We start from the raw sequence: 19,267 nt of genomic DNA on the forward strand, positions 1-19,267 counted from the left end.
AAGGACTACAAGCAAGCTCAGGGAGGCATTTAGTTTTGGTTTGGTGATGAAACCACTGAGTTCATCTAAATGTTAAACAACACCAAACATATTTCTTTATGTTTACTCTGTAAAAAAAAAAAAAAAAAGGAAAAAAAGACATTTGAGTTTTTATGCAAGTGCAAATTTCTTTTTTTGTGCACAAAATAAAACATCTCACCTCATTTCCTATTATCACAGGCATCTCCAGTAACATCTAAACTCTTGTATTCATTTGATTGTAAATGTTCTGCATAATGTTCAGTTATTTGAATGACTTTGGTGAGTTTGAGCAGCTTGGACAACAAGCAATGGTTGGATGTAATGAGGGTGATAAAAAGGGAAGAGTTTGTGAGATGACAGGAAAGTAGGTGAAGCTTTATGGGAAACGAGATACAACAGTGTGCCAGCAGATACCTCACTCATGCACGCAGACACACACACAAACACACACACACACAAACACACACACACACACACACACACACACACACACACACACACACACACACACACACAGGTCAAAGGTCAAGCTGGCTCTCCTCTTCTCTCTAAACTGGGAGGAACTACTGCCAGGTCAGGAGGGGGTCAGGTTTTGAATGACCATGGAGGGTTTGAAGCTCATAAAGAATGTACTGGCTACTCAGATAACAGGATGTGACATCAGAAAACGTACACGTAAGCAACCTGTAGCGAATATAATCTGAGGTTTGAGTTTGCATTAAGAAGCAAGGAGTGTAATTTCATGTCACAATAACTTTAAGATTTACATGGTTTGGGGCTTCTTTTCGCTGTATGATTAAAGATACAAAGCAAAGGTAAATGAAACTTCCCTTACTGCAGCCTGCATGTTCTGTCATAGTGTATCAAATTCCATTTCCTCTCTTATAGGCTAAATGAGAAAGACCAGCATAGCTACTGTATGGACTGTTACTTTCCTCACAAAGCTGCTGGACTGAAACTAGAGTGAATAAAGTGTTTCTGGAGAGAGTTTGTGTGTCTGGCAGCATCAACAAACACCATCTCCCACCTGCAGCTGAAGCCAAAAGCCTTTTCCAGCCTCTCCAGAGCTGCACTGACACTTCTGTCTCATTTCACCACAACAACAGGATTTACAGTTCAAAGGAGCACCCTTTCAACCTGGATTGGGTGATACGGCTTGTCAAAAGATGAGTAATGAATGACTGACATTTTTATAAACAATATGACAACAAACTGCTGTAGTGAGTTGAAGTCCACCGCAACCGAACACCACCATCTCACTCTTGCCTATTGGTGTGTTGGTGCATGTTGGTGCATGCCCAAATGTGTTTTCAATTGGCAGTCTCACAAATGAAATGCACAAGATAAATTAAACGTGATTTGAAGATAAACCAGCTCAGCAGAGGTAGCCTATGCACACACATACACACACACACACACACACACACACACACACACACACACACACACACACACACACACACACACACACACACACACACACACACACACACACACACACACGCCCCAGAAACCTACAAAACAGTTTCATTCAATTGCCTTTTGAGCTATTAATAATCCCCGTTTTTTGATTTACAGTCTTGACATATTCATAAGGTGCAAGTGCTTGCATCATTGTTAAAAGGGACACTCTCCGTGTGTCCGAGAAGTCACTCACAGCTTGCAAACTTATAAGTGCCAGAGAAATATTACCTGTGATAAATCAAAAAAATATGATCATGGCATTATGCTCTGACTTTATTAGTCTGTAACGAGTCGTTGCTCCATTAAAGCATCAACCAGTCAGTCAAAATATATCTGCGATAGACCAATAAACGTCGCTGTGAATGTTGAACAACAAGAGGCGGATTTGAATGTCTGTCCCTGTGGAGGAACTGTACGGTCACTAATAAATAACTTCCGTGTGTGTGTTTGAGCACATTGCTGCTTCCGTATCATGACAAGTTTGCCCAGCCGGAGGGTCCATCGCTGTTAGAAAACATATACGTACAATGCGTGACGTTCCTGAGGAGTTATCGACGCTCATTTCAGGTAAAATACCTTTAAATAATATACTTAGTAACATGACCGTCTTTTCCGTGCGCCTGTATGGCTTTTTCCCCAAAGTCCAGTTTTTTAATACACCGCTGTGTGAAAGAGGAAGCACAGACTCGATATGGATGACTGAGTTTAGCTGTTTGTTACACTTTTTTCCCGTTGCATCTCATTTACACACGCTCTGGTGCTGGTAAATGCTGCTTATAAAACTATCCAACGATGCGTTCTTTGACGCAAAAAGTGCAGTTTTATGTGTATTGTTGTGCTATAAAAATACTAGATGATGTCCATCAGCGGTAGTGGGTCAAGTGACTGCCAAACAACACACACCAACCACTGTGATATCAGCTTATATTACATTTTTTGCCTGGTGTTTTACCTGTGTTTACCTGATGTTTTTCTGGTGTTTTACCTGTCGTTTTTTGTTTAGATCTAGAAACTTTCCTCTGTGATGGCTTGAAAGGGGAAAATTTGAGCAAGAGGGCAAAAGAAAGGAGGGAAGCCATCATCAAACGGATCAAAGAGGTCAAGTCGAGGTATGTCAGCATGTCGACTACTGTAGGCCTACATTATATGAAACAGTGTTAGAGAAATGTCACTTGATATTGTTTGTTTGTTGGTGCAAAATACTGAAAGTCTTTGACATTTATTTGCTGTCTTTACAACAGTTACCCACATGACTTCAAGGACAAAAGTGAGTAACTCCTTACTCTTTGTTTAAAAAATCCTGAGTTTAAATAATTTTCAACAGTGGTTCCCAACCTAGGGGTTGGGACTCACACAAGTTGTAACAAAAGGATGATGATGATTATCAGTTAAAGAAAATAAGGGAAAGCAACATTCTGATACACAAACTTTTCAGATTGTTGTCAAAATGTTGCCTTTTCTCTAATCTTTGCTTTCTTTTTGTGAACTACTGTATACTTGTAACTCTTCAGGCTTTCAAAATGTGTCCAAAAAGTATGAGGAAGTGAAATCACACTTCAAAGGACATGTCACAGACATGCAATGCAGTCTGTATTTACAAGAACTTAATAATAAGGCATCACATGCACAGCACTTGGGAACCACTGTATTACACCATAGGCCACCATTACTACACAGCACCCTCTGTTTGCTCCAGTAGGTGGCGACGACTCAGATGATGAGGACGAATTTGACAGCAACAATGAAGGAGGGTCGCTGCAGTCAGAGCGCACAGACAAGGATGAAGATGCTTCTGAATGTAAGCCACAAGCACTTAGTTTTGATGTCCAAATTGTCTTGCTAACAAGCTAACAAGCTGTGGATGTGAAGTACTGAAAATTGCCTCTTGGCATGTAAATATACAAATGTTGGAGTGTGCTCCGTGACTTTGAGTGGCACAATGAGGGAGACATTCCAACTGTAACTTGGCAACATACTTTGGAAGCAATTTGGGGGCATAACTGCTACTCTCACCACCTCTTTCACCCCACCCGTTTGACAGCAAGAGCATGCTTTATTGCTCTCAGCCAAAGTCTGGGGGCTGAAAATTACTGCCATGGCTTTAGATTTTGAGAAAACACATTCCCCAATACACAGTAGCTCTAATCCTGATGCTCTTTCATGGCATTGTTTGCAAGATTTTGTATTTACTTTTTAAAAAAGACTATCAGGGAAATCCTTGTGAAATGGTGATTAGAGGTCTGGGGTTTATGGGCTGAAAGCAGCTGCCAGTTTTATGGCGGCTCTTTCACACAAAGCAACTTTGACACAGCAGTTGAACATTTGCATTGAAGTTGCGCAGTGCGAGGAGACTCTGCTCTACTGGAAAGCAAAACAGGGCTTTTATTTTAACATGGATCAACTCCAACGTCAGAAACCCATCTGTTTATGTTTAACATTTTAAAAACAAATGCTACTTCCTCATAGAAAAACACTTTAAAAGACTTTGACTGTAGTTTGAAATAAGGTGGGTTCACAGATATTGCTAAAGTTTACTTGGTTGGGTTTCCTTAACTGTTTTCCAGGTGCCCAGCAGTCTCCACCTGTGGCAGCTCAGGACCTGACGTCTGTCTTTAAGGCAGGATACCTTGAGAAACGCAGGAAGGGTGGGTGCTCTGCTAATGAACATGCATCACAATTATTTTTTAAACTCTCTAAAAAAATGTATGGAAGCAACGTTTTCACATACAAAGGCTATTTGTGCATCACATGATACAAAACAACACTCATTATTTAGCCCACACAAGACACATGTGATACACATGTTAATGTTTTTCCAATGCATAGCTCTAAATTCCCCTCATAATAAATCATAAAAGATTATGCTGAGATTTCTGTTGGTTTTTCCTCCACAGATCACAGCTTTTTTGGCACAGAGTGGCAAAAGAGATGGTGCGCTCTGAGCCATCAAATCTTCTACTATTACGGCAGTGAGAAAGGTACTCTTATAATTTCCCTCTTTTTTTACCCCTACTTGTTTGCAGCCTGAATGAATCACATAATGTGACAGGAAAACTTAACAGTGGATTTTGCTTCTTGCTCATCAGGATTTTGACAGTGACGCTGCTGTTGCTGTTGCTGTTGTTGTTGTTTCATCTGAACCATTAATGATGGCATTTTCATTTCCTGTAAACAGACAAGCAGCAGAAGGGTGAGTTCAGTGTTGCTGGGTACAATGTCAAAATGAACAACACCTTACGGAAAGACTCTAAGAAAGACTGCTGCTTTGAGATTTCGGCTCCAGACAAGCGAATCTATCAGGTACGTTCAACTCTGTGATGGTTCGAGAGTCAACGCTGTTCTAAATGTACCTCTGAAAATTGCAAAACAAATGTGGACTTGAGATGTCCCGTGTTTAAAACTTGGCAAGGCATGTGTGTACATGCACTTCATCAAAACTTTATTTTTAAAACCCATTCATTCATTTGACACCGCTGCTTTAACACTGCTGCCTTTGCAATGGCTCAACCTGACACGCATATTTAAGGAGTCTAAATGAGTGTTTCTAACATTCAGAATCTTCCACGTGGAACATTTTGCTATGCATAAATGCAGTATTATTTGTTTATGTTAATTAATATATGAATAACTACATATTACACTGACCGCAGTTTTCATTTCTCTCCTCTTTCATCACAGTTTTGTGCGTCATCGCAGAAAGAGGCGGATGAATGGGTGAAAGAGATAGACTTTGTTTTGAGAGGTTTGGACTGTTTCAAACATAACAACAAATTGTTAAGCACTACAGTGTTAGATACACCCACATTTGTTTCTTAATAAACAAAAATAGAAACAAAATTGTCAAAATATTATCAGTGAATACTCTACGGCTACACCAATATCAGCATTTATTGTGTGTTAAAAGATAATGTTTCCCTGTTTGTAGATATGTCAGGCTGCATCCCAGAAGAAGAGGACGACGATCAGGAAACATATGATGATGTTGGACCTATGCCGGAGCCAATTGATGAAGACATCTATGAAGAGCTTCCAGGTCCGATCCAAAAACACATTATATTACTTTGACAATCTCTATTGACACAAATTGCATGTATCTCTGGTATTGTTTTTTTTTTTTTTTTCAAAAAGTTTGTTTTCAGTAATTTCTTTTCTCTCTGTTCTTTAACAACAGAGGAATCATAACATTTAATCCACTCACTTATCCATCAATATTGTTTCTCCAGAGGACGACTTGCCCACTCCAGCAATTCCCATTCCAGTAAAGCCCACTTTAGCAAAGCCCACTCCAGCAAAGCCTCCTCCAAAGATGGAGCCATCAAGCAAGCCTGCTTCTACTGCCACAGGTACAGAGGCCTGAAGTTTACTGTAGATCTGTATATCAAGCCTGTATTGATGTTTGTGTGTACTAACTTTTACTGCAGATAGAGAGGACAGAGTGAGTCTGTAATCAACAAATGCCCATTCTGTCACACCCGTTTTATAACTGCTTGTGAGCAAACTCAACCGTTTAAGCCACAGGGAAGTAGAAGTGACATTAACAGAGGAAGCTTCTGTGAACAGGAACATCTGAAAGTTGACACAATGCTGGAAATAACTTTCAGCGTAGTTAGCCAACTTCCTTTTACAATAAGTGACGTGTTGTGGTTCTTCAGGTGCAAAAGTTAGTCTCGAGTTAAAGATATCTGAAAATATCTATTACAATAACAAGCTATTTCATTGTGGGTGGAGCAAAACAGAAGGCTTAAATAACTTGTCAGAGAGGAGAAAACATTAGTGCAAAATCACTCATGTTTTGAACATTTTTTTCCAACAATGTTCAAAGTAATAGAAATCTGTATTATTTGGTCAGGTGTCATATCCCCTTTGCACATGTGTCAGCATCATAGTTGACACATGCATAAATTGACTTTTTATCCAGTTTTAAGTCACACAGACACTTTTTAGATCTTGGTCGTTTTAACTGTGTCTTTTAACCAGATGAACAGACTTTAGTCATTAGATGTCTGGTTCTTACGTTATCAGATAAACAAGCTGAGCAAACATTACCAGCGGCTCAGCTCACATCGCACGGCCACTCAGGATGGCTTGTGTCTGCTGAGCAGTGTCAGAGAAACACTATTTTTAAAGAGAACTGCTTTATTCAGTGTTTTTACCGGGTCCGTTTGTTTTGGAGAGGAGGCGACCTCTTTGGATCATTTGGCTCCTGGTAAAAACCTCCTGAAAGATGAACACAGAATGGAATCCTTACTGGGAGACAACAATGTTGGTTATTTAACAACATTTTTCATCTCCCTTTGTAGCGCTACATTGCATTGTAGAGGAAGTGTGATCATTTAAAACCAAAAAACCCAACAACAAATTATTGTGTTTTTAGTGTAATTTGACTTCTTTTGTCCCCTCATATTCCATTTTGTCACTTTTCCAGTGTGAACATACTACGTAGTGAACACCTGCTCAGAATTAGGATGTAGTATTGACTTGTTGGACTGGCAGTCAGTTATTGTGTTGCCTATTCTGCCTTTGCACATGGTGCCACCTATTCTACTTTAGGCTCTCCACTGCCTCCTGTTGGGTTTGCTGCATATTAACAATCACTGCGGTGTACCCAACATATAAAGATCCCCTCCAGACATGTTTTAAGACACATAAAAATACTCTGCTTGGACTAATAATTTGTGTCTGGTATGGTTTTCCTACAAAAGTTCAATTAAACATTATTAAAATTGCATATACTCTTTCTACCTTATTGAAAAATGCAGAATCTATGAATATGCAAATATTTGTATTTATTAAAGTTTAAATACCAGACCCAAGATTATAAGGCATTGAGTCCATTCTCAGTGAATGTGCACTGGAGGCTTCAAGTTTCCACTTCACACTTGTATAAATTGAATACTGGACCATGAGGTAACTCATATTTAAGCTGAGTCTCTTTGTGCAGAGTGAAGCAACTTTCAAGTGACATTAAGAAAAACACATTTGTGAGAGGAGGGAGATTTTAAAGCATTTACTGACATCAGAAAATAGAGCACCTAATCTGTCATCATTTACAATATGTTTCTCTTGTTTCCATCCAGTTGACAAGAGCACAGACTACCAGAACTTCTATCAGGGTTTATGGGACTGTGCAGGGGACCACCAGGATGAGCTGTCCTTCAAACGTGGAGACGCCATCTACATCCTGAGCAAGGTATGGTTGGAGAAATCCTCCTGGTCAGGCGTAAAGTATTGATTTTCCCCAAGCAGAGTGTTATCATGATGCATAGTAAAGTCCGAATTAGCACAAACTCAGTTGCATTGCAATAATTTGATGGAGGTTCTGCTGGTCCTAGACCACCTAAAGTGAGTTGGGCCCTTAGAGGAACTGGCTGTTCACATCCTTTACTGGCAGTGCCTGGCCCACCGCCTAGAGGTGGATGGCTGATGGTTAGAGGCCGACTGGGCTCAATTGCTCTGGCACTGTGATGGGGATTAGTTGTGTCACAACGGAAACTGTTTTAGTGCTGTTGGCGGAGGCTGGACGTAGCTGGCGCACAGCACCATTCCATCACTTCCATCTGGACTGTTTCAGCACGCTGCCGCCGCTGCCATGCCAAGCAGTGAGCAGCCCTCAGCCCACACACCTCTCAGACATCTCTCTCACCTCGCCAAATAGGAATGTGTGTTCTCAGGAAACCCAAGGCTCAGTCCGCCACTCTATTCAGAGCAGGTGAGGACGTGTAGTGGACGCACAATTTCCGAGGCTTGTCGGCTAGGTGTGGGTGCCAGGTGTGGAGAACTGAGAGGCTGTTCTTTACCTTAATTATGTAACCACACAGGAGCCCTTTTGTGCTTAACTGGATCATATGAACACAGAATTGGATTTTGTTGTGATACATTTAACAAGCTTATTTTTGAACATCGCACAGCAAATAAGGCAGGGAATTAAATACTTTTACAGATGCATGTCAGCCCTGTGGTTTGTGTATAAAAAAAACTGTGAAATGTGCACCATCTAGATTGGCCATATTTCCTTTGGTTTCTATGGAGCATGTAGTCAACTGAGGCATACTGTTGTCAACTGGCCAGGTCCTTTTCTTAAATTCAAGCCTGCCATCTAGTGGTGCCCAGAAGCCATGAAGATTTAAAAATGTGCTGTGACTGATGAGCTCCACACAGATACTGTGTGTGCTCCATTATCCAAAACTATACAAAGAAAATGTTTCAAATTAAAACATTTCATTTATTTATTAAGATGCACTTAAAACATTTAGTTGTCATGTATTATTATGAATTATCTTTACACTTTATTTCTATAAAATGTATTTGGACAAACCTAATGTTGTATTCCGTCAGAGAAATGCAAAGGACACCTGCAAAAGGTGAATCTGTATATTATTTTTTCAGTTAATTTATTAATTGTTTACTCTTTTAAAATGTGATAAATGCAACATTTCCCAGAGCTAAAGGGAAATTGCTTGTGTCAATTTACAGTGATAGAAAAACAGAGAAAAGCAGCAAATCCTTAAATTTTCAGACCTGGAACCTTTAAATTTGGCATTTATGTTTGATAAATGATTCAAGTGAATAAAGGCTTATTAAAATCGTCAATTGTCTGTCGATCAACCAAACGATCAATTGCACCAGCTCTAGTGTTAAGAAGCAAACGCACAAAGCAGACAGACCTATCAATGCTCATTGGCCAAATGCCTGTTTATTACTCTCTCTTCATACGTGGAAAAAGACCAAGAATCAAGTTGTCCTTTCACTCAGACTCAGAGTGCCATTAGCTGAAACCTTGGTGTTGGGGGTTGTGGCCTGCTGCGAGGGCAATGACCATAAAACCTGTCTGGACTACAGCAGCCAGCTGCAGCTAAAGGGACAGCCGACTCCTTCCACCCCCATCCTCCTTTCTCCATCTTCCCTGCGGCCCTCCCCCATTCCACAGCCCAGAAATAGCTGTAGTGTTAGAGCTGCTAGACCCCCCAGTCAGGCCTGGGTGTTGATTATAGGTCCTGAGTGAGGGTGAGGGTGAGCGTGTGTGTCTCCCCCCCCCCCCCCCCCCCCCCCCCGCCCCAAAGTAACAGCACATAAAACTAATCGAGTAATGTAACATCTCACTTAACTTAAGTGGCTTGATGGGTTGATAAAATGTAAACACTGTCTAAACATAATGCTGCTGCTGTCACTATTGTTATTGTGCCTGCAGATCTTTTCACCTTATCGCTTGTTTTTCAATTTGTGCTCGTAAACCGATGAATCAGCTGTGGAGCATTTCATTTCGTTGAACTACATGTAGTACTTGTAGTAAAATTATGGGACAGTGGTATTAGCCAACTTAGGCTATTGTGTGTTAATGTGTGTGTGGTCACAGTGTGTGGCGTCATTAGTCTTCTGCAGCTCTGTACGTGCCTACTCATGTTGTGTCCCGCACTCACTCAAGCATGACTTATTTGTCAGCCAGAACTGCACAATGAGGTGTTGCTGTTTTCAAAGACTAGCTGCAAGGAAGTCATAATGTGCGCACACACACTCAGTCTCGCACCCTCTTACACACACCTTATGTCAGTCTGCTACATTATTCCCTGGGGGCTTGTGACGAAATGTCATTTTCATTATGTGACACATTAATGAAATGGATGTGACATTTTCTGTTTGTTTCTCGCAGTGATGTGCATGTAAAGTTTAATTTGCTGGTAATAATTCAGCCATACTAATGACTTTTTACTGTATTCATATCATTGTCTCACTACAGAGTTGTGATGTGGGCAGTAAGTCAACCTTTTTTCTTTTTTCTTTTTTTTTTAACCATTTTTTGTCTCACATAATAAATGACCTATCATCAGACATCTATCAATGTTAGCTATTACTATTGTTATTGTAATCTTCCTGTTTCTAGTACTACAATATGATCACATCCAGTACTCCCTCCTGGTAATAACTGGACACAGATGTGGTCTCTCCTTGTCCCTGGTTTTTGGCATTGGTTTGAAACATTGTGTTTGCTTCAGTCTTGGCAGAGCGTACTCTCCAGTGTTGATTCATGTCCCGGGAAGACTTTGATGTGAGGTCGGGCTCTTGGTCAAAGAGAGAAAGAGAGGTATTCTCCTCTTGTCTCAGATCTCTCCTCACAGTGTCCTCCTCACATCTCAGCATGCTGACAGCCATTTGGAGCTAGAACTTGTCACGCAGTGACAGATTTATATGTGATGTGCTCTGCACACACTGAGGGATATGTGTGGACTGCCGGAAAGTGTGTGCAACCTCAAAACTGACACTGGGTAGACAAACAGGACAGAGACCAGGAAATGTAAAGTTGTTGATGGGATGCAGGAGTTGTTTTGGAGTAAAAGGAAAGCACTGGAGATTTTGTGAATAGAAAACAGGTAATGGTGGCAAGAAATGTGTCATTCGTTAAGCTCTTTGTTTTTGTTAATCCTGATTTAATTTCTTAGATATCCTGTTCAGTCTCAAGCAGGATTTCATTTTTGACAAACATGCCTGTCATAATTTACCAAAACTAAAGGTGATGTCATAAATTACCTGTTGTGTCAGAAAACACTCAACCAACACCCCCCAAAAAACAGCTTGTGCATGAAATGTAAAAATGTTAAAACAGTAAAGAATGTCCACCAAAATTTCTCAAAATTTAATGTGACGTCTTTATATTGCTGCTCTTGTCTGAAAGAAAGTTCAAAAATCTAAATAGATACAATGTACAATGATATCACAAAACAGGGAAGGAAAAATACTTCAACAATGAACTGATCATGAAAATGATTTACTTTTTTGAGTGTTTTCTTAACCCACCTCCATCATCCTTTCCATGTCTGTGCTTTTCTTGTTTCCAGGAGTACCAGAACTTTGGCTGGTGGATTGGAGAGAAGGATGGGAATATAGGAATCGTCCCCAAAGAATACCTGATGGAGCTCTATGCTATATAAATACAGCCCTGTAAGTAGCTGTCTTATTTTTTTTATACTCAGTTGCTGATATCAAAACTAAAACATCAAAATTCACACCTGGCATAAATCCACTATATTTTAACTGATATTTTTTCTAATTTTTCAGGAACATTTCCTTCTTGTCCGCTGTTTAAGAGTGATGATGGATACATTTGTGTATGACTTGAAAATAGTTTTCTCTTGTAGCAACTATTTGCACTGCTTGTTTTGTATTTATTTTCTATCCAAGTTAAATTTCCACCATTCCATGCTCTGCTTGTGGCAAATTTGGTATTTTCAACTGGCAAGATGAATAAAAATTCAAATAAATCTGTTGTATCAGAGAATTTTTTTATTATATAACCTGCTAATTAAGCCACAAGGTGGCAATAGAGTCTCTTTAAAGGTCATAGATCTTTCCAACAGACATGCTCAAGGCAGAAATACCAAGTGCCAGTTTTTTTTTCTTGCCTAAGGGCACAATCCTGAAATGATATTTACAGACTAACTTAACATTATGTGCCTTCTGTAAAGAGCTGAGGAGTTCAAATCAGACCACTGTCAATATTAAAAACGGCCAACGCAGTAATTACATGTGCAGAGCCTCCTGCATGAATTAAAATGTATTTATTTATCTTAAAATATGAGTTTATTCATCTGGCCTGCACTTTTGTGCCGAGCTTCAAAGGGACACTGGGTTTCTTTTTATGGCACCAGAGAGAATTTGCTGGGCAGAGGATCACAACGTGGCAGATGGTTGGCTGTGCTGCATGCGTGAGTGAAACGGCTGAGGTGCACTAATAAGACAGCCACCCACACGGATAGCAGGGATGCTTATCGCCCTCTGAGGGGCTGTTTGACAGCAGGCGATGTGGCGTTTGCCGGGCATATCCTGCCGAGGTTACATACAGTACATACTGTACGTATCTTTTTACAGTCTTCTTACTGAAATACCAAAGTTACCACGCAATTTTATCTATCAGGGGGTAACACAGTCCTTTTGGTGTGCTGCAGACAAAGGGGCCTTGTCAAGGTTTTCTCAAGGTTGTGGTGAAAATGGGGAGAAAAATGCGTTAATTAACCAATAACTCACTGTATCTTTCTCTCCCTCTTCCCTCTATTTTTTTCCTTGCTCCTGTCTCTCTGTTTTGTTCCTCTTGAGTGATGAGCTAGTCCTCTGTCCTTTGGGTGACATTCAAAGCCAACATAAATCCTGCTCTTTACAGTATAGTGCAGCAATAAAGCCTCTCTGCTAATTGGAGATGTAATGAATTACCATAATTAGTTATTGAATATACTACATTGGCTGTAGAGAGGAAATGCTTTGTTTTAAGGCAGGATATGGATGTAGAGGAACAATAACATCTCTGCAACATTACTGACAATGATCTTAATCACATAATTCAATAATTTAGGCAGATTATGAAACACTTTGACGTGTTTTGATGTTGATGTTGAATTGTGGATTTGATTCCTAAAAAAAATCTTCACTGCTGACATAGTTGATATTTCCCATAAGAGTCCTCCTCTTAATGTTTGGCTATGGGGTTAGGTTGCCAAAGGCAAGTAAGGCTAAATATTGCCTCTCATTTTTATGTGCCAATAAAGGATTTCCTTAATGGATGTCAACTACACCCCCACCCCCCCTTTAGATTTGGACAGCCATATCCTCAGAATATACAGGTTCTTTTATTGCAATTTAACATAAAGATATAATGTTTCATAGATAAATGCCACTGTGCCATTAATCTACCGAGCACTAAATTACACTAATGATACCAGAATATCACTAATTAATACCTGCAACCATAAAGATACACTTTTACCAGCCAAATATATATAGATTGAGCTTCTGAGTAATAATAAATAACATTAGATTTGCTGAGAAAGATGATGGAAATATAAAACAAATTTCCTTTCAAGACAGAATACAGTCATAGTGATTTTATAATGACGGCTTAGAGCTAATGTGTATTAATTCTGATACATCCTATCAACTATAACACACGTGTTTGATTTTATTATCACTTTGATGTAGTAACTTTTCATGCATGATCCAGGACATTATCAGTACACTAATGTCACCGTGCTAACACTGATATCTGCTCATCTTTGTTGAACAATACCATCCCCATTTCATACCACCACCCCTGGGGTTGGTGAGAAGGCTAAAGACTTGATCTATACCACTTTAGAGAGAGGTAATCTTGATCAAGCTGTCAGCTGTTTCTGCTGCTCTTTAACCAGGTCACTCAGTCATAGATCACTGCACAGCTTCATAGAGAGTTTCTGTCAGGAATAACACTGCCTTATTTATGTGGTATCCCAAGGCATTTTGCAGGAAATGTATTACCTCTCCAACTGGCCCTCTGTCAGCATTCCATTAAGGCCTCTCCCCTGGTCTAAATCCTTAAATCTGAAATAGACACTTTTTAAATGCAAGTCACTCTTAATTGAGGTCAATTTCTGTTAACATAACTCATAGCGGCTGACAAATTAAGGTTTCCACAGCTGGCTTATAACATAGTGAGAAGACATGGTGTGTTTAAAGTGAACGTTAACGGAGATCATGACAGGCTGCCGTGAAAATTAATATTTTTGGAATTTGAGGCTTTTGCAAGATTTTCACCTCTTTCAGTGGTTTTCCAATATCTAATGTGTACTATTACGAGCTCCAGACCAAGGTTAGTGGTAGGCCAGTAAATATGGGTCTAGACGGGTCATTTATTACAACTGCCACACCCACCTTCTCTCACATGTTGTCAGTGTCTGTTCTTACTTCTTGTTTAATTGCCTTCTGGGAGCTGCAGACAGTTATGTCTTGTAAAGATCTGTATATCTCAGAAAGGCAAGTGGAGACACAAGTGGCTCCGCTGTCTGAAGAAAGAAATTAAATAAAAAGTCTAAAACCTCACCATCAACCAGCCAGAGGATGCTAAGTTAAGCCTTGGACACGTCACATCCAAGGCGATATTTTACGCTGATGAAGCTGTTATTGCTGCAGAGGAGCTTGTCATCTCTCTCTCTTACTGTATATTTCAGTGTTACAAACAGGTCTCATGTTCGTGGGCGTGGGTTTGGTGGTCCTGGCTGTCATACCAGGCAGAGCTATGTGCTGACATGTCAGTCAAGATAAATCAGGCTTATTAAAGTGACAGGTGTTTGTCTACCTGCTATAAACATCCCCCACGCCTCACTCCTGCCCCTTCTCCTCACAGATTATTTACAAGGCTCCAGCCTCTGTACACCAGCCCTGTTTACTCTCTGGTTTGGGGCTCTAATATCAGGTCAGTGCTCTACCACTGATTTACTCTACTAGTTAGTGAGGTGAGTAATGACCCTGGATGGTCAGGGAGGATAGTTTGTAATCAGGGGAGGTCAGAGATGCGACTGATGCTCTAACTGTAATTACAGCCCTCTCCTCATTGTACACCTTACACCTCACTGCAGTTGATTGCCTGCCAATCCTTTGCAAGCTGATCACTCCACTCTCACCTTCTCTCCTCTCTCACCCCCCAACGGTGTACAATGCCCCTGGTTGTAATGACCTTGCATTCTAAGCGAGGTCCCATCTCAATGTCAGCTCTTATATATAGAAGCTTTTTTTGTAAGACGGCCCCTGACATAGGAAGTAAAGGTATGAGGATTCAGTTACAGGGAGCTAACTAAACCACTGGATAGCAGATTGCTGCCATCACTCCCATTTAGTGTCAGCTTTGGTATGAGTCCAAGCACAGGTCCTGCCAAGCTAACCCGTGCTAATTTAGTGCTCAAGGAACACATGGAGCTGCACAGAGTGCACATGCACACGGTAAACAGAGTAACATAGACACCTCATAAAAAAAGATTTAAACTAAAGCCTAAATCATCGCTGCAAACACTATACAGTGGATGATATTTTGAGAAAAATGCCAGACGACCTATATGTTGTACACTGTATTTATATTTCATTTCCCTGTTGTTAGTTTTAACTTGTTACCACTGATGCTTTTTTATCAATGCAGCTTATTTGTGGCGACTGTTTCTCTTCACATATTACATGTTTTAACAGTTTAGACTGATTCACTTGCAGTTTAGTCACAGGTAATTTGATCTTGTTGGCCACTTAGAAGTTGCATCATGTTGCTTAAAGAACTCACTAATTTTAAGTGCTGATAGCCAGAGATGTTATACTGTAAATGGTTGCAGCTTATGTTGTTGTGTTTGTTTTGTTTGAAACTTCAATCAAGCTCCCATGTAGATACAAAGGGCATCACCCCAAAGAGCCCAGTATCACACATTTGCCACAGGAGGCTTTACAGTCTGTTTAGCAATATAGCATTAACATTTGACCTTTAATGGGGAAACATGGAAGGAACTTCAGGAAGAGCGACAGAGGGATGCCCTTTCCAGGACAGACAGACATGCAACAGATGATGTGTGTAGCAAATAGACAAGGAAAGCAAAATAACAAAAACACAGCATGGACAAATATAATGAAAAAAATATAGATAGATTGATAACATACATGAAGAATATGATCAGGAGGAGCTACCTTTGTGCATGAAATGTGCTTTGTGAATAAGGACATGATAAAGACTGTTTCTTCACATGGGAGAAAATGTAAGAAAATCTTGCTAAATATTATGAACATAAATAATCTAATCTTTAAGATACACTTACTAGCTTTCCAAGCTTTCAACCTTTCACAACTACAGCTGGCCACATAATGACAACTAAACCAGTTAATTTGCTGAAAAAGACCTTCATATGCAGTTGAAATCTCCAAATGCCTGGTTACACATGCTGCTGAGGTTTTCGGTATGTTCAAAACCCAAAGTTTAAACATGTTAGGCCCAGGATTTAATGTGTATTAACCATAGACTGTATATAAAAGGTATTAACCCACATTGGCAGAAGTTCAAGCATTCTCGTTTGGCAGTCCACATCATTTTACGTGCATATTAATGAATTTGACACAGGCCTATTAACATACCATGAATGATAATCATGTGAATTTAGGATACTCATTACATATGTATTACATGAATAGCAGGTGGGGTAATTTGAGTAATTTGTGGCTATATGCAGACACATGGATGATGGACGGTGTCTGGAGAAGACAAGCTGAGCTGGCCAGTGGATCTACTGCAGAGTAAGGAGAATTTAGGCTCATCATAAAAGATTTCTCCTTGCCTCTTATTTCACTCGGACATTTTTATGTTTTTTTTATTTTCTACCTCATTGCAGCCGTGAGCTGCCTGCTGATTTACACACACTGGCAGCAAAGCACAGAGGCCTCAAGAGACGGTGCCCTCTACCCCTCCATTTTTCCCCCCTTGCTTTTCCAACCTCTGTCGTCCTCTTGCTGCCACCATGCATCGGGCGTCTCTCCATCCTCTGAACAGGGTCTGACCAAAGAGCTCCCCCTCTACTCGTTCCTCATCTCTAATAAGACATTAGTCTTGAGGGGTTGTTATTCATAGGTGATCTTGTGACACACATAGGGGCTGTTCCCCTGTGTCAAGACACAAATTCATATAAGGATGAGCAAAAGGCATCATAGACACTGAAACTCCAATTTCATGGCACAGTTACAATATTGCTTGAGCTCACCACAGCCATTGTTTGTCCAATATGAACATGACAATATGTATTGATTAATGAATATCGTGAATATAAACATATATATATATATATATATATATATATATATATATATATATATATATATATATATAAACATATTTCTTTTCATCCATCTGTTTTTGGCTGTGCGCTCCAAAGGGAACAAATCTGACTTTATATAGCCTATTATTTCAGGAAAATATAAAGCAAAGATTTTAGTTTCCTTTCCCCCCCTAAGGCCATGTGTTCAAAGCAGAGGAGCTGCTTTAATGCTGATCAACCCTGATTCCAGGGGACGAGAAGCTGTTGCTCGCCTTGGTACAGTGATCACGCCCGTTCCCAGTAATTGCTACATCCATGCACCAGGCGACAGACAGCATGTGGAGGGGAAATAGCAGGTATAGCCATGCAGAACCGAGAAAAGGTACCGGGTCTGTTGGGTTTGATGAATGATGGATAGCTCTTAACTCACCTCATTTCCATCTCTGACAATTGAGTGATGGGGAAAAAATGTTTCAGCCTTGAGAAATGACTGGAAAGTATTTTTTCAGCAGATTGAGGCAGGTGTTTGGAGAGGATTGGCTTTTGAGCATGTGCACACATACACACAGGCGAGCTACAAGGACAGATGAAACGTCTGAAAATCCTTTCTTTTGGCTGTACGGTCGTGGAATTTTTGTGGCTGTCAGTAAATCACCGCTCAGTATTGGCATGAAATGTGGGAGACCTTGAAAAATATTCAGACCTGAGACGTATGTTATTAACAATTCGATTAATCTAGATCAATCCAATTAATTCCAGATCATTTACCTTGCCCCTTATTTCTGTCCCAAGTGAAAGTGATCGCCTTGCTGTATAACAAGCTACACATCAGTATCATGAGCCTGTGCCATTGTCATATGACTCTTATTGGTGTTTACTTCTGGCATCATTCCTTCAGTCTCATCCTCTATCTATTGACAGTGCAGCTGGGCTTCTCTGATATCGATGCATCCTGGTTCCACAGAGTTGCAGTCACAGAGATTTAATATCTCAAGTGGTGCTGAACTCCTATTGCTACTAATGGATTCTGTATAATGTGGCACTTAAAATGCATGAGCAGCCCCTGACTTATCTGTAATTTGACTCCACTGGAGCATATCTCCCTCAATACTTCCATTTGTTTTTGGCTCTGTGCAGTCAGCTCTGTAGAGGAACTCTGATTGGGATTTCATATTTGTTATGTTCGAGTTTCAACATTTTGGTTGTTTCCAAAACATAAAATTGATTTTTTTTGCTTTCGAGATTGTATGTTAATTACACAACAGAGAGAAAAGAAAGTCAAGGATCAGATCCCAGACATGAGGTGGGCTTTATTTGAGCTGTCATGGCAGAAAGTCATGCTGACTTGAGCTGAGGCAGATGGGCATCTCCCAAAGGAGACTATTTTCCTTTATCTCATCTTCTACTGTTTTATGTGTCAAACAATAAGCATACTAACTAGATTGAGCAGAGCTACGACATTTGTAGAAATAAAACTGTGATTTTATCTTGTGTACTTTTCCCTATACAAGTTATAGCCAGCTAAACTAACCCTGAAAACAGAGTGATTTTACCCTCTCCCTGGGTTCTTACTCCATTTGACCTCTTTGGGATCACGCAACATGGAGCAGGGAGCTGTTAGCCAATCGATCTGATGGGTTTAAATGTGTCAGTGTTGTCATGGCAGCAGAGTAGAGTCACACTGACAGGCTAGGCTACAGTGGCTCAAGGTTAACAGCCGATGGACCAGAGTCACAGACCATTAAAAGAGGAGTCAATACTGCTGGAGAGGTCAGACTAAAACCAGTAATGAAAATGTTTCAATCCACAGCACTTTAAACAAGAAACAAGGATTTAATGTCACTGAGATATAAACCATGTTGGGAAAAGTCACTGACACATGTATACACTTAACCTACAGACAACAGTCTCTTTCATTTTAACTGCTGGTCTCAAAGTCCAACATGATTATGATCTAATAGGACAAACTGCATTTTCTAACATGGTTAGCAAATGCAGATTACCTGAAAACACCTGTCATTACTCTCAGGAAATGCTGACCACAAACCACAAAGACGATCTTTAGTGTTGTTAGTGTAGTTTTGAGTACTTGGATTTTATTATGTTTTATTAATTCAGTTAACTGTTAATTTATGCTTTCTGTCAATTTTATCTTTCCCATATTGTTGTCTAAATGATACTTCAAAGTTTTCTTCACACTGCTAGAAATA

At 40.0% G+C, this 19,267-nt stretch overlaps 1 protein-coding gene across 2 annotated transcripts; it reads left to right on the plus strand.

Annotated features, from left to right (window-relative positions):
* The first annotated feature begins 1,964 nt into the window (after positions 1 to 1,964).
* skap2 (src kinase associated phosphoprotein 2) lies at positions 1,965 to 11,721 on the plus strand. Of its 2 annotated transcripts, none has more exons than XM_062422219.1 (13): positions 1,965 to 2,052; positions 2,489 to 2,594; positions 2,727 to 2,752; positions 3,182 to 3,283; positions 4,050 to 4,130; positions 4,380 to 4,463; positions 4,661 to 4,785; positions 5,164 to 5,227; positions 5,411 to 5,518; positions 5,709 to 5,828; positions 7,563 to 7,675; positions 11,316 to 11,418; positions 11,536 to 11,721. In XM_062422219.1, the coding sequence occupies exons 1-12, from the start codon at positions 2,013 to 2,015 to the stop codon at positions 11,406 to 11,408; spliced, it is 1,062 nt and encodes a 353-aa protein (XP_062278203.1). In that variant the 5' UTR covers positions 1,965 to 2,012; the 3' UTR covers positions 11,409 to 11,418; positions 11,536 to 11,721. The 2 variants fall into 2 exon arrangements, with proteins under 2 accessions (XP_062278203.1, XP_062278204.1); XM_062422220.1 differs by having other exon boundaries at positions 3,185 to 3,283.
* Positions 11,722 to 19,267: the final 7,546 nt, after the last annotated feature.

Source organism: Scomber scombrus, chromosome 7 (genome assembly GCF_963691925.1).
Source record: "Scomber scombrus chromosome 7, fScoSco1.1, whole genome shotgun sequence".
Classification (NCBI taxonomy): domain Eukaryota; kingdom Metazoa; phylum Chordata; class Actinopteri; order Scombriformes; family Scombridae; genus Scomber; species Scomber scombrus.

Excerpts from the sequence above, each read along its gene's own strand:
- skap2 (XM_062422219.1), top strand. The coding sequence starts at position 2,013 with ATGCGTGACGTTCCTGAGGAGTTATCGACGCTCATTTCAG. Across the intron at positions 5,519-5,708 it reads CATCTATGAAGAGCTTCCAG|AGGACGACTTGCCCACTCCA; the intron begins GTCCGATCCAAA and ends TTGTTTCTCCAG. Across the intron at positions 5,829-7,562 it reads GCCTGCTTCTACTGCCACAG|TTGACAAGAGCACAGACTAC; the intron begins GTACAGAGGCCT and ends GTTTCCATCCAG.